This window comes from Plectropomus leopardus, chromosome 6, assembly GCF_026936395.1.
Source record: "Plectropomus leopardus strain MGB_pleo_1.0 chromosome 6, ASM2693639v1, whole genome shotgun sequence".
In the NCBI taxonomy this organism is placed as follows: domain Eukaryota; kingdom Metazoa; phylum Chordata; class Actinopteri; order Perciformes; family Serranidae; genus Plectropomus; species Plectropomus leopardus.
Window position 1 is genome coordinate 7,802,271 of NC_142181.1, and position 14,879 is coordinate 7,817,149.

The 14,879-nt window shown below is 37.2% G+C and overlaps 2 protein-coding genes across 3 annotated transcripts in view; one reads left to right on the top strand and one right to left on the bottom strand.

Moving 5' to 3' along the window:
• Positions 1–1,215: 1,215 nt before the first annotated feature.
• Positions 1,216–14,879, top strand: part of LOC121943015 (myelin protein zero-like protein 2) — a 35,134-nt gene continuing 21,470 nt past the window's right edge. The window contains exons 1-4 of one of the 2 annotated variants that reach the window (XM_088078620.1): positions 1,216–1,429; positions 11,084–11,225; positions 12,091–12,155; positions 12,995–13,170. In XM_088078620.1, coding sequence (XP_087934746.1) covers positions 13,116–13,170 — 55 coding nt within the window. In that variant the 5' untranslated portion in view covers positions 1,216–1,429; positions 11,084–11,225; positions 12,091–12,155; positions 12,995–13,115. The remainder of the gene's footprint in view (positions 1,430–11,083; positions 11,226–12,090; positions 12,156–12,994; positions 13,171–14,879) is intronic. The other variant, XM_042486369.2, reaches the window with a different exon arrangement.
• cd3e (CD3 epsilon subunit of T-cell receptor complex) lies at positions 3,527–9,479 on the bottom strand. The gene is made up of 5 exons (XM_042487195.2): positions 9,228–9,479; positions 8,336–8,542; positions 8,089–8,232; positions 7,755–7,813; positions 3,527–5,761 (listed from the first exon to the last, which is right to left on the bottom strand). Exons 1-5 carry the CDS (start codon positions 9,298–9,300, stop codon positions 5,702–5,704), a joined length of 543 nt encoding a protein of 180 aa, XP_042343129.2. The 5' UTR covers positions 9,301–9,479; the 3' UTR covers positions 3,527–5,701.

A 14,879-nucleotide genomic window follows, 5' to 3' on the forward strand; every position in this document is an offset into this window, starting at 1 on the left:
TTTCAGTTGTGGAATGAATAAATAAATAAATACACTTAACAAATGAATAGATAGGTAAAAAAAGAGGGGGGGGGGTTATTCCAATTGTGTAATATATATAATTGTCACAGGGGAATTTTTCTTCATAACCAACATATTTAGTTTGGATGCTTTAATGTTACAATCCTCAAGATTTCATGAACAGGATTCAATACCATTATCACTGATAATTTTTCATTAGTAGCCATTTAATATTTTTAAATTTCATATTAATCTCTCTACATGGTAGTTTATGATTTGATTTGATGATTTATTTACACACTGGATTCTGGCATGTGTGTAATCCAACGTTTCTGTTTGTGACATGATCTTGTATCAGCTTCATTGTTTACCGTTTACAGGGCGTATCCGTACTCTCTCTTACCAACAGCAACCACTTGTGTTACCAAATCAAAAAATGTTAAGGATAATATCTTTAAACCTTTTGCCAGACTGATAAAATTCACCTTAATTATTCTTAAATGCCCAGCCAAGGTATAAGCGACATCAACTAAAAGCTGTGGTTGTTACATTTTTTTTTTTTTTTTTGATGTGTGGTCTCATTTGAAACACAACACTGAAGTTTTTTTTCCCCGGCAGTCAGAATAAATGTAAACGCTTCTGTAACTACGTTGTTTCAACACAAAGAAATAATAGTTTTTTTTTTCTTTTCTTTTTTTTCACCTTTGCCTAAATATTTTCTTGAAAAAAAAATGTTGCAGATTATGAGAACAGGTACATAATTGCCGGAAAACACAATGGGGCCATAGCATAAAGCCTTAACTAGTTCAAAATCAAATGCTATAACATATCACAGAAAATACATTTCATGACTGTTTTCTAAGGTTCTGTCCCAGTGCTTTATTTATTTATTTTTTTTGGGAGAGGGCAATACAAAAGGCCTACACTGAATGTGTGATTATAGGTGAAAACAAATCATCAATGGATAGAAATGTCTGTTTAGTTGTTCACAAAAAACACTTAAAACCTTAGTTGATAAGAAATAGTTTTTTTCTTCTCTTTCTCAAAACAACATAGGAGCCATTTGTTTATAATTTCTGTACATTGGTCTATGATGCTGAGAAAGAGTTAAAAACTCCCACGGAGTGTCATTAACTACAAGACCCATAAGCCACCGGGCCTAGGCTCATGGGTCAATGAAAAGGTCAGAGTTCAGCCACCATGTAGAAATCTCAGGAACCGACCTGTTTACGTGCAAACTGGTGATAACATGGACAATATGCGGAGAAATATGGACGTTTGAAACGATGCAGCGGCCGTTCGTGGATATCTTTGGATGCAATGTGTTTGGATTAAATATGTTGCTGGATTTGAATCGTCTGGGGCCCCTGGAGTGTGTGAGGACCGTATGGGGACCGTTTGTGTTGCGATAATTGTGATTCGTTCAAAGGTGAGTTATAACTACATACTTGTTTATCGTTTATCTGACAGAAATGTTTATTGATCCTGATGTGATGGTTGCGTCTTGAAATGGATGAAGTGAAAGGAGCTTCTGAATTACAGATTGTCTGAATAAAACACTTAAACACAGCAAATCTGACAGATGTTTACGTATCGTAAAAATGAAACAAAACCATATGATGGCCCACAGGCGGACCATCAGCTCTTTAAGAGGAATTCTTCGGTTGATTTTGACGATAATACTGTTTTCTTTAACGGAAAACAGAAAGAAAAGAAACCAAGAAAATGGCCTAGAAAAATTTACTAAAAATGATTATAATTTTGTTATATAAATAAAAATAATAGAAAATAAAAACCAACCAACCCCCCCAAAATTTTATATAGATATTATATATCTATATATCTCTATCTATCTATCTATCTATCTATCTATCTATATATATGTATATATCTATCTATCTATCTATCTATCTATCTATCTATATATATATATATATGTATATATATATATATATATATTAGGGTTGCAAATTGTGAGCGCTTTCTGTAGTCCATTAATCAATTAAATTAACGATCGTTTAGATTTACATGTTCCATTAAATTCTCATGGACCAATTAATTGATCATCGATTAATTGTTACCATCCCTGATATATGATTTGATTATATTAGACATTTTTTATCTTTTTCAAAATAATTGTCTCATTACCAAATTGCTCTCTGCCTTTTTCCCACGTTTTTGAAAGAAAGGTGAAAATACTTGTGCAAGGCATCTCAAAGCAACACCAGGAGAGTGATGTTTCTCCAGGTTTCTAAGGGTTAATTTAGCAGAAGCTCAAATGTGAAGCTTTTATTTAGTATTGTGACAGCGTTGTATTGTTACTTTGACTGAATACTTCCACCACCACTTGCTGTTGCTGCTGTCTTTCATGACTGTTTCAGGAGGGTGAGTCTGTCAGAGGTTTATTTCAGTCTTTTGCACCAAAGATACGAATAGATGAGAATAGAGAGAGAGACAAGGAGAGAGCAGTGATAGAAAGAATTACACAACGATGGTGAAGAAAAGAGCAGAGAGGAAGGGAAAAAAAACAGCAATGTTAAAATAGTAACAAAGAAGAAGAGGAGGAGAGAAACTAGCAGAGAGAAAGAGGAAGCCCTCCTATCTGTCAGATAATCTTATATCTTAAATTCTTTTGATCACTGCTGCTCGACGTCTTTTTGCCTTCTTCTTGACGCTGCTGTGACAAAACTACAAACTGCTCTTTTCTACCTGAGGAAGAGAAGAAAGATCAAACAGCGAAGCTTAGACAGCTCAGCTCAAAAACCCCCCCCCCCCCCACACACACACACACGCACACGCACACATGCACACAGACACACACAACCACCTCTGACTCAGTGCATGTACACACACTCTCAAACAGGCTCGTGTGGCTCGTGTGGCTCCTCGCACAGCACAAATGTGTACGTTCGTGCACGTCTGTGAGCTGCAGATGTAGGCCTGTGTGTGGGAACAGTTTGACTTACGACAGTCAGATAGAGGAGCACATTGTATACAACCCCCCCCCATGTCTACGACTTTGTTTCTCTCTCACACAAACATACAGCTGATGTTACATGAAGATAACTGTAGCAGTAAGTGTGGGAGTGTTTCCACTAAACACTACACCTCGGAGCTGTGCAGTATGACAAACTTATCCATCATTAGTTATCTGCATGAAGAAGAAATATTATGTGGTGTCATGTTTCGCGTTTTCTTTTCCATCACTGCTGGGAATAAAAAGACAAGCAGAAGGCCAAGACATGACGCAACATTTCCACTGTGCTCACCATGTTTATGCATTGGGACAGATTTTAGAGATATGTTAGATGTTTCCAAATACAGCATGGTAAGTCAAGGGCACAAGATAGACTAATGAAGATATATTGATGGTGATAGTGTGTATGCGGGTGAACTACGGATGTGAGTTGCGGCTTTGAGGCCACTTCAGAAATCTATCTTCTCACATACATTTACTTATATCTGTAGAGGCCTCTCAGTATTGTTTCCGGCCATGAGCGAAGACGAGAACGAGAACAGAGTTGACTGCGTTTTTTTTTATTTTTATTAGTGACATAATAAAAAAATTACAGTAACAAGAAGATTAGCGCAACAAATTAAAATGAGAAGGCACAAAAAAACAAGTTGATGTGATGAGGAAAATGAATTTGTGCAGTTTGTGTGTTACATGTCTGACAAACTTATAATAACATAAACATAAATGTTCAGCAAACAAATATACCTTTCCTCTATTTGAAATGACAATGGGATTTTTATTTATGTCACAGTTGTAAATTAGACAGTACTCTAACATTTTATATTAAAAGGTCACACTACAAAAACAAACAGCCAAAAAAAAAACCCAACATATTTACACTCAGTGCCCACTTTATTTAGTACGCTTGCACAATCTACTGTAATCCAATACAGAAGCTCTGCCATAAATTCTGCTTTCACAAAGCTGATAATGCATCGTTTGTGGTGGCAATGTTGAAAATATGTTAGTTGAATTACATACTTATTAGTGGTGTTGTACTGGATTTACAATATATTGAGATGTGTTTTTTCCCTTCTACACACATCAGGGGAGCAGAACATTACAGAAAGACAAAAAAACAAAAAAATGCAGTCTGTTACAACACCACCGCCACGAAATATGACAGTACAAAAAAACCATTATATTTACACTGTGTATTTTTAAATACCCCCATTTTTTCTTACTTAAAAGAACATTTCATTCGCAAAGTGACCAGCTCAATATCAGTTACTCACTGCATTTTACGCTGAATTTGAAAAGAAAACATTGTTTTTCTCGCATACGTCCAAGGTACATTATTCATTAACAACATTATTCATCTATTGAAGTCATCAGGGGCCATATTTAACAACAGCAAACTACATAAAAGCATCAATTTACAAAGTCTCAGCACAATTCATGCAATATAATCCAAGTCTCATTTATCCAGTTGTATGTTCAGTATTTCCCAAAAACATGGATTTCAGCTTCGATTTATAAGGAGTGTCGAATTTCTTTGGATTCTCCGTTCACCTTGAGGGCACGCAAGAAAAGCAAAATTGTCCTTATGATTTCAAGGTAACACGCATTGATCAACTGATGCAAATGATCATTTTGTGAGTATAGTATTCTTTTAAACTCTAATGGTATGTAGCCATGCAGAAAGCGTTGCTTTTATTTGTCCAGACGCCTGTTTCTGGGATTTTTGCCTCCACACAAATTCAATGGGCACGAAAGGAAATCTGTTTGTGGCACTATTGTGAGATTACATTTGAAATGACTGAAACACTACCAAAGCTTTTTGGTTCATGCACGATGGTTTAACTCATCATGCCGCTTCCTTTCAGTGGGAATAGATATGACGACTTCATGGTATAGTTTAATTTCTTTGCAGAAAAACATAGTGATCCTGCAATTGTGGATGCTTACTATTGGTGTATTTATTCTTTTGTTCAGGAGTCAGTCAAGTTTGCATTTAGAAACTTGACATTGTAGTCATTTATGTTTTGCTTTTTGTTTTGTTTTTTTTATGATGTTTTGCTAAATAATTTTAATGCACTCTCTATTTGCCACTTTTGCAGTCAAGATTTAAAAAAAATTGTGTATATAATAACACACACATATATACTGTATATACATACATGCATATATATGTATACATATATCAAAATCAATTGTTGGTAGAGTGGATAGATTATTATGACAATAAATGCAGTGTAGATAAGCATTACACTAATTTATGGCCCTTTTTGTGTGTTTTCTGCCTTATAAACACAAATGTGTTGATATAGAGTATAATATGTTATCAAATCATAATTCCAATTAGCTGAACTTCAGGATCTTTCCACTGACCCTCCGCTAACTGCAGAAACACCCTCGATTTAGGAATTATTAATCTATATAATTTTCCAGTGAAATCTTTAGATACTTTGGGCACCACAAACTAAATGCCATTTGCCTCTAATGTACCAGGCGACCTAGACAAATAAAAGTGACACCAACTGGCTGCGTAATACCAGGGGTAAGTGAGTTTTTTCTTCTTCTTTGCCATTTGGGTTAAGCAACCCTTAAAATCCCAAAGAGCAGAAGCCAGTGTTTGCATGCTACTTGGAGCATGAATGATGTTCATGTTTGTCTCTGGTGAATGTCCGCCTTCGTGTGTGCAGCGTTTAAACTGTAGACTCTGCGTAGTCAGGTGCACTGTCTCTATCCCATCCTGTTCACGGTTGAGTAAGGATCCTGGGAGCGAGTGTGAGGGCTCAGTGACTGTCAACACACACAACAAAAACCGTGTTAGAGTCATTCAACTCCTAAAAATGTGTGAAACAATTTAATATGGTTATATCACAAGGCAAAATAAAACTGTTAAATACCAGCACCCATGGCTTCCAGGGGCATACGCAAACTGAAAGGAAGTACTTTTTAATTTTGTTAAGTATTTTTGCTTTGAAAATGAATTTGTTTTGTTCTACTTAAAGGAACAGTTTTGCTTCTTTTTCTGAGAGTTGGATTAGAGGATTTTAGGTGTTGCAATAGGTTATGTGTTGGGCTATTTCTTGGCTGGGAAAGTGACTTCCCAGAGTTTTCGAAAGCACAGTGTTCTTTTTAAACTTTGGTCTTTGTACAGATAAAGACATTATATATAAAGTATAAATTAGAGAGCTTTAGGTTCTGGTGGGCAGACAGAGCAAAGCTAGCCCCCTTTTTCCATTCTCCATGCCAAGCTATCCTAACCATCTGTAGCTTAACTGTGTTGCCAATCTTCCTATCGAAAGGCACTTTCACACTGTGGTTCAAACTGTGGGACTTTTTTGTTTGATCTGAACCAAAATTAAAGGTGTGAAACCTCCCCAGATAACGAACTTAACATCCCAACTTTGTTAGGATCCATGATCCATCCAATCTATGTTCAGTTTGTTTCTAGTGTGAAAAATTCGACTGGGTGTCTATTTGTCGATAATAGTCACACTGCAGCTATTCAGTGTGACTACGATACATTATTATGGATCCTACTGCGTGACTGCCTAGTATTTGTCATGCCGATGTGTCGAGGTTGAAGGCAGTAAGGGCAAAAAGGTCATGGTTAGGGATAGTACTAGCCATTCTTGGATAGCTACAGTGGTTAAAGTGGTGAATTTATGTGAAAAAACCCAAATAAATCGATGGTCACAAAGTGATGGAGTATAAATAGCGAGAAAGTCTATGTAAGGAGAAAGATGTGGTGCATGAACGGGTGAGGTACACGAGCATCATGCAGGAGACTTAAGGCCAGCCTTATCAATGGTAGACTTAGTTGGCTTATTTATTTTCATTTTTTAGTATGTATAAACCTGCTGAATGCACACTGCTGACGTAAACTTTAGCAGAACTGCTAAAAAGACTCATTTGTGTTCACGCCATATTTCGACATAGCTCCAATGTCCAGGAATATATACACGTGGCAATGTGGCATTTTACACACATGCGCAAATAGAATTGTTAGGCACCTGGGGGCTGAGAGCCTCTGTTCGGACGAATTACAGGAAGTAAGGTAATCATCAAAACTGAAAAAAGGAAAACCAGTGTAACAAAGCAAAATGAGCTCTGGTTGCACACGCGGAGAGGAGGACACCAAATGTTTCATTGTCATTCGGTCCAGCGACTTTAAATCGGAAAAATATCACAAGACACTTTTAGATCATTTTCCGGGAGAATGAGAAAGATGCTACAAGAGGATGAGAGAGTCCGTGTAAAGAAACAATCAATGTCAAGTATAGATCGATGGATACATTATTTATCCCAGAGGAAATTCATGCAGCCAGCTGCTCACATTCACTCAGACAAGAAAAACACGATAAAAATATAATAAAAATAAATAACATAAAATAAAAACCTAATCATATTTACAATAAGAAAGTATAGGAAGATGCGGCTCATGGTAATGACGACAGGACATGGGTATGTCATGTATAGTTCTTAAACATTATTGCAACCAAAACTCGATCAAATGTAACAAAAACGGGAACCTTGGTTCCGACTTTGAAGTGTGAAAAGACCCTAAGACGGTATTTCTCAAAACCTTTGACTGTTCTTTTAAATTTTTGAAAATAAAATGAATTACCCTCTTTAATCTTAGATCTGTTTAGATTATTATGTTTTTTACAATGACGCTTCCCGTGTTATCTTTAGCTATGGACAGTTTTTGGTGGAAACAAAGTCAAAGTTTAATGCTGCTCTCATTTGAGAGCATCTGAAAATAGAGTGCACACACTTTACTTACCTCATATGGAGACTGAGTAGATGTGGCAGATGGACCTCGCCTTTCCGAAAGAGCGGGTGCTAAAAGATGACAGAAATATGTGTGACCAGTCAGTTGTGCTGTCCGTCTCAGGAGGATGTTTTGTGGTTAAATGTGCAGGCTTACAAACAACTTGTGTGTTGCTTTGCAAGAAAAATGAGTCGACACCGACACAGTTTAACATTTAAATCAAACTGAAATAGGATTTACAAGAGCTGCACGAGCTGTGTGAGGAGGAGGCAGTAAAGGTAAACTTTGACTCAGACATATAGCTGTAACTCTGTGTCCTTTGTGATCAGCTCGAGTGCGTTCTTACCTGTGGAAGATTGAGAAGGTCCAGCTGAGCTTTTCTTCTTGGTGCATCTGAAGATAAAAATCATGACAGCTGCTGTCCCCAACACGTCCACGAAGACGACCAGCAAAAACAAAATCGAGTCGAGCTCGAAACAGCTTTTGCACACTGGAAGATAAAGATCAGCCGGTGAGCGAGTGAAAGCTCAGACAGGACACAATACGGCATGTCATGAGAAATCATGATTTTTTAAAAAAGATTTTTAACTCACCCTTTCCTTTCACGTAGAAATAATATTTAATTTTAGGAGTGTCCGTGTCAGGCTCAGTGTATTCACAGTAGTATAAGCCTTTGGTTGTGCCACCATATCGAAGTGTGTACGTTGGCCCCACATGTTTTATGTCTGCTTGTTTCCTGAACCAAGTCCCGTTCTCTGGACAGGTCATTGTGAATTCTTCTCTCCAGAATTCTACTCCAGCTTAAAACACATGGACAGGCGTTTAGTTATTTCAGAGTACTTCCTTTATACTCTTTCTACGTCTTTGTACTTTGTCCTCGGCGAAATGATGATAAAGCTGAGGTGAGTTTCCAAAATTCAACTCATCTTCTGCATGTCAGACCCTGAGGGTTTTTTCTCGTTTTACTGTGCATTACATCATGCTAATGTCTCACATACAGAGACTGAAATATTTCTAATAAGATTCCACAGTAAATAACAAAAATACAACTAGTTGTCAAAATAAAATGTATCCATGCCCATAGCTATACTTTTCAGGTAAAATTCTGACAAATTAATCCCGTTTTATCCAAAAAACGTAAATAGCTAAACATTACATAAAAAGTGTGGTTGTGAAAAAAACAAACAAATTATTTTTTTGGCATGTTAAAAAATAAAGATTAATATTTATTTAAACAGAAGAATAAAAAATGTAAAGTATATAGCCAGGTAAATCTTACAGATAAATACATAACTTTTCAACCTGGTAATCAGAGCAGTGAAGGCGCAGTGATGAAATACAGGAAATTGGAGAAGTTGCTCTTAAATGCCTTAAATCTTCTGTCAGAAAGGGGGTTACTCTAAGTCCAGAACAACATATTGAAACTCCATGACTTTGAAATATAAAGTAGAATAAAATTCAATAAAATGAACAACTGATATTTACCTGCACCAGCCTTGGCGGTAGCTATGAACAGGAGGAGGACAGCGAGGACAGCGAGTGCGGCCCGAACAACCATGCTGTTGATTTTCTTAGGAAGTTCTTTTTTTTTTTTTTTTTTAATAGTTTTCGTCTCTATTGATCAGATTTCCAAATATAAAAACACCAAGCTGCCTGTTAAAGAAGTAGACTCGATGGTTCTCCTGCTGACTCTTTCTCTCTTTCTTTGTCTATGTCTCTCTCTATTACACATACAGTACACACATACACACGCATGCACCCACACACACGTGCACACGCACACACACACACACAAACGCACACACACACACACAAACGCACACAAGTTGCACCCCACAGGAAGTGATTTTTTTCAAAATGAATTCACAGTTAAACCTCAAAATGAAGTCAAACTGTATGAATAGAGAAATACCTTCATATGTATTTCTATTTATTTTGAATTTTATTCCTGATTCCTGATTCTGTTTCTATTATTAAGTAAACTGTGGACCCCTGACTAAGTGACATTTTATAGATATTTTATATTGTATTTAATATATGCATAAAAGTAAACTATACAATTACCCCGATATTGGGGAAGTTCGTTTTAGTTTTCTAAAACTAACTTTAGTTTTCTACACAATTCTTTGTGTTATGTTTTTATTTAACCCAAAAAGCTTTTGTGTGAAACACACTCAGTGTTTTCTCCCCTCTGACGCCTTGTGTTTGCTCTTTGCTTGTTTTAAAGGCGTAGTTTTGTAATGCAGAACAAGGCTTGTGCTCAAGTCTTCACTGTGTCCTTAACTTGTGAATTTTTTTATGTTTAAATCTTGCAAAATAATCCAAAACTTGTATAGTGATATATAACGATTCCATTCAGTTCTTTTTACAAAAATAAGTAGAAAGTTGACACAGAGCTACTGTATTTTTAAAAGCAGCCCTTAAATGCAGGAAGGCCTCGTTACCCCTCGTAAAGCTTTAGCAACCCACATGGGGGTCAGAGCTCCCAGGTTGTTAACCAGCGATCTACAGTCCAACTACAACAGTTTGAATTAGATGCTCGTACTGAGTACATAATATTACAGTAACAGCGTTATTGCTGTGCATCTCTCCCCCTCTCTTTCTCTTTCCTTTTTGTCATTATTGTACTTCAACTGTTATTTACGACATCTATTGCACATCTTTTCGTAAAGGAAGAGGGATCCCTCATCATCCTCTACTGCTCTTCCTGAGGTTTCGTTAACCCCCCCCGCCCCGTTTCGGGAGTTCTTTTTGGGGAGTTTTTCCTGACGGGATGAGAGGGTCTAAGGGCTGTCATATACTGTAAAGCCCTCTGAGGCAAACCGTGGTTTGTGATAATAGGCTTTATGAATAAAACTGACTCATGCTGACTTTTTTGTAGTAAAAGTAACCATCATATATACTTCTATACTCTTCCTGTGTCTTTGAAAGCATATTGTGAATATTTGATAAAAGTAAACGTGTTTGGTACCAAGTGTGATCAATCTGAACTTTATTACTGTATGATCTGGTTTGGTAATAATTCTAATGGCTCCCTTTTGCAGTGTTACAGTAAAACTACCTTTGTTTGGGTTTCATGTTTATTTCCCCATATCTCTTCACAGTAGCTGATGTATGGATCAATCAGGGTTAGATAATAGACAGTACTTACTCAGTAGCTTTGTGCGCCTGATTTAAATACTTTTCCTTTTGCATGAATATTGTTTGCATATAAACTGTTTATTTGAAAGTGCTACCAATTGCTGATTTTACAGCTTGTTTTATCAGTGTATCATTTTATAACACACCTTGTTAATGTCTATTCTCCATTAACAGAATATGTTCTTACTATCTATACCTAGGGCACGGATGAAGTTTGACAAAAAAGCCTATGCAGCTCCATATGGACTCTTCTGCAGAAGGATCCCTTGTTGCACTCATTGTTTCCTTGGAGCTGTTTTAAAATACTGTTTCAGATATGTATGTCATCATCTATATGCCAAGGTAAGGGTGTTTTTTGCCCCTGTTTTCTTGTTGTTTTTTTGCTTACTTACAGCATAATTTTTGTTCTATGTTGTTAGTCTGTAACTTATGTCTTGGCCAGGACACTCTTAAAAAGGAGGTTTTAAATCTCAAGGGTTTTTTCTAGTTGAACAAAAGTTAAATATAAAAAGAAAGGAATGGAAAACATTTTTGCAAGTTGTAAAGCTGCAGTTCATGTTTGAAAATGTCAAACATCTACGAATGCCTCGATTAAGATTGTAGGAATGTAACTTTTCAGGTTAACCATAATTGTTTTAGTAAATGAAGTTTAATGCCCTTGTTATTTCAAAGTCTCATATTTTTACTTCAGAGGATTCAACTTCCAGCTTGAAGAAAACATGCTGACATGTCAGCCATAAAAGTTGAGAACTGAATATCAGCCTCTGGTCTTCCTGACAGGATTCAGTCCAGAATCACAGAGGTTCTGCTCATAAAAGTGCAGCTCTGCCCCCAAGTGGTTAAAACTGGTAACCAGTCAGTTCACTGGGTTACTGTTACATTTTTTAAGAAAACTGATAAAATGAAATTTTTCTTTAACCATCTTGTTTCTTTCACAAATTAATTACTTTTTTATTTGTTTAATTTGATGATTCAAGTAAAAGCATGCAAATTAATATATCTTGCCCCCCACCCCCCCAAAAAAACAACAACAAAAAAACCCCCAAAAAATTGCACATATCATTTTTCATTGTTTGATATTTATTAAAACTGTTCATTAAGAACAACTTTATTTGTTATGACATACAAAGAAATGACAAACTCCCCATGGTGCACAACAAACATTTAACCCTTTTAAACCTGAGAAAATTGGTTTGATTTCTTTCAGAAACATGGGGGAAAATGCAATGACGACCTTGGCAAGAGATGTCCCACAAATTGCAAGAAATCAAGGTGACAAGAAAATGACTTGAAAATAAGTTTTAAGAAAGAGCAGGAAATTATTACAAAATAAAAAAAAACTATGGAAATTGTCCAGAAAACTATTAAACGATGTAAAAATATGTTCAATGATAATAAACACAGACCTACTACGACTACTACTACTACTAATAATAATAATAATCACTTAAATAATAAAATTAGAAAATTAAAATTATATTAAAAAATTAGTCACTAAGTTAAAACAAGGCACTAATCGAGAGAGCTCCAACCTGCTGCACTATTGCACGCCAGCATCTTGCCACCACACTAAGCTGTTTATTCGTATGGATTTGCAATTTCTTCTTTGTAATAAATACAGTATAAAAAGAAAAAGAAAAACAATACATGTAAATATAGATTTCTTTTGGGGCCAGTGTGGACGGTGCCAGGGGACCAGATGTGCTCGGTCAGGCACTGCTCATGTGTTTATAGTGTATCACCATAAATAAACACTCGATCATACTTGAGATCATGTATGGCATCTAAACACACTGCCTGTTCAACACGGATGAGCCGTGTCTTGACATGTGTTTGCGCAACAGCTTTACTACAACGGAACAACACATATATAAAGCGTTTTACGCAGCGGCAGAACAGGTTTGGTGAGCATCAAGAATTTAACATGTGAGAGAGGAGATAAGACGGCAGCGAGGAGAAGTGGATGACTTTGTTACTCCGCCCGAAAATGTGGTGGGAGGGTGCTGAAATGAAACGTATGAGGGCAGCGGCGAGTTGAGACGCGTCTTTGGAGACAGACAAGGTGGAGAAGAGGAGAGGACTAACTTCCATGTTTTTATCCCTTCTCAAAGGGGGATCCACAGACTTATCGGCCGGGGTTTCCAATCTACTTTGTGTCGGCGCAGGAGTCTCAGCGGGGTTAGTTGACTCCCGGTTTCGTCTCGGTCATCTGACAGAAGTGCCGTCCATCCAATGTGCGTAAAGGGGCTCTATTTCCTCACCGTCCTGTCTGGACTCGCAGCTTCAGGTGAGACCCGGTTTGTTGTGAGTGGATAAACAAACAGAGCAGATAATGTTGTATGTTGTTAAATACTTTATTATTTGTTTTACTAATCAGCATACAGTGTACAATGATTTATCCAAGTGTGTTTTGATTTTTTTAAGCCAGTCAATAACGCATTATTTTGATTGGCATATGGATACAGTAGCTTATACATATACGATCTACAGCAATTGAAAACAATTAAATTCCTTCTAAAATTATGTAATGACCCCACCTCTGCTTAGACTTATATTTCATCATCTAGTTTTTTCCATAAGTTTACATCCCCTGCTTTATTTTAACATCCCATGATTGATCTTAAGACGTAACAGGATAACCGTATAGAGACGCAACAGAGTTTCAAAGTAAAACCCCTGATTGACTGATGTTTTAGTGAAAGCTCCACAGGGACCCCTAACCTCCAAATCTGCGCGGTAGTCGTGCGTCATTGGGAAGCGGAGAACTTGGCACAATGGCACAGTGTGGGTTACTGAAGAACTTCTCGTGAAAGCAGAGCGCGCGGGGGTCACTTCTGGCTATATAATGTCTTTTCAGTATTTACCGGCATCAAACGCATTGTGTTCTGCTTTATGCAACCTCACTCCTTTCCTGCCTATTAATGTGCATCCGTGCTCAACGCTCGCAGAGACTGTGAAGTGGCCCGCTGGACGCAGATAAGTCCACCTGCTTCCTGTATACAAAGAGTCCAGGATATGTCAGTTGAATCATAACAATACGTCAGTTACAAGCATAGAAATAAACACAAATAGATTGTATGGTTGCATCCAAATGCTGTAATGGCTAATGGAACATGTTTTAATACAACAAATTGGCATATCAGTGGCAATTCATTCAGCAGCCGCCAGGTTGTTTAACCTTGAAGTAATCTGTGTCCATTCAGTTAAGTGGATTATATTGATTGAACATGTCCATCCAGTGCCAAAGCACCACGTAGGGATTCACTATAGTAGCAAGCTGCTTATGTTTACAAGGAGCATGTGCCTGCAGATCAGTCATTACATAGTCACAGGCTGACACAGAGCATGATGACTGAGTATGGATATAGACAGATATATAATCAAATAACAGCGTGTGGAAAAAGCATGTTGGAACTGATTACAGCTCAGCAGCATCTCATGCCTGTTCTGCTGCAATCACTTCCATTGCCTTTGGCTTTATTGTGTTGGCAAAAAAAAAAAAATAACGCAGCACAATAAAACAAGCCAGCAGACGTGTGGTGTAAAATTGCAATTATGTGTGCAAAATAACTTGGATTCATTTCTATTTCTCTCTTACTCACCCCTCCTCCCTTCAGGTACACAGATAACACTGTGGCAGTAAATCAGCACAGCGTATTTACCAATCAGCCCGCCGCTGTTCTGACACATGTGCTGATCAAAGTCAGTTAGTGTTCATTTGCAGACTTGCAGTGTGAGGCCTATTTTTAAGGCGTTATGATATAGACCAAACAGAATAATTTCTCTCTCCCCCGGCTACTCCAAATATAATCGCAGCAGGCGTTGCAGTGGTTAAAATCCTTCATCGCTCTCGAAGATAAACGCACTGCTCCTTTGTGTATTTTATAAAGTGAGCTCAGCAGCAGCTTTGAAAGGAAAAAAATAGCATAAATTACAGTTTGTGTTGAGATAGTTTTGGGAGCAATGTTTTTTCTTTTCGTAACACCAGAATGAAAT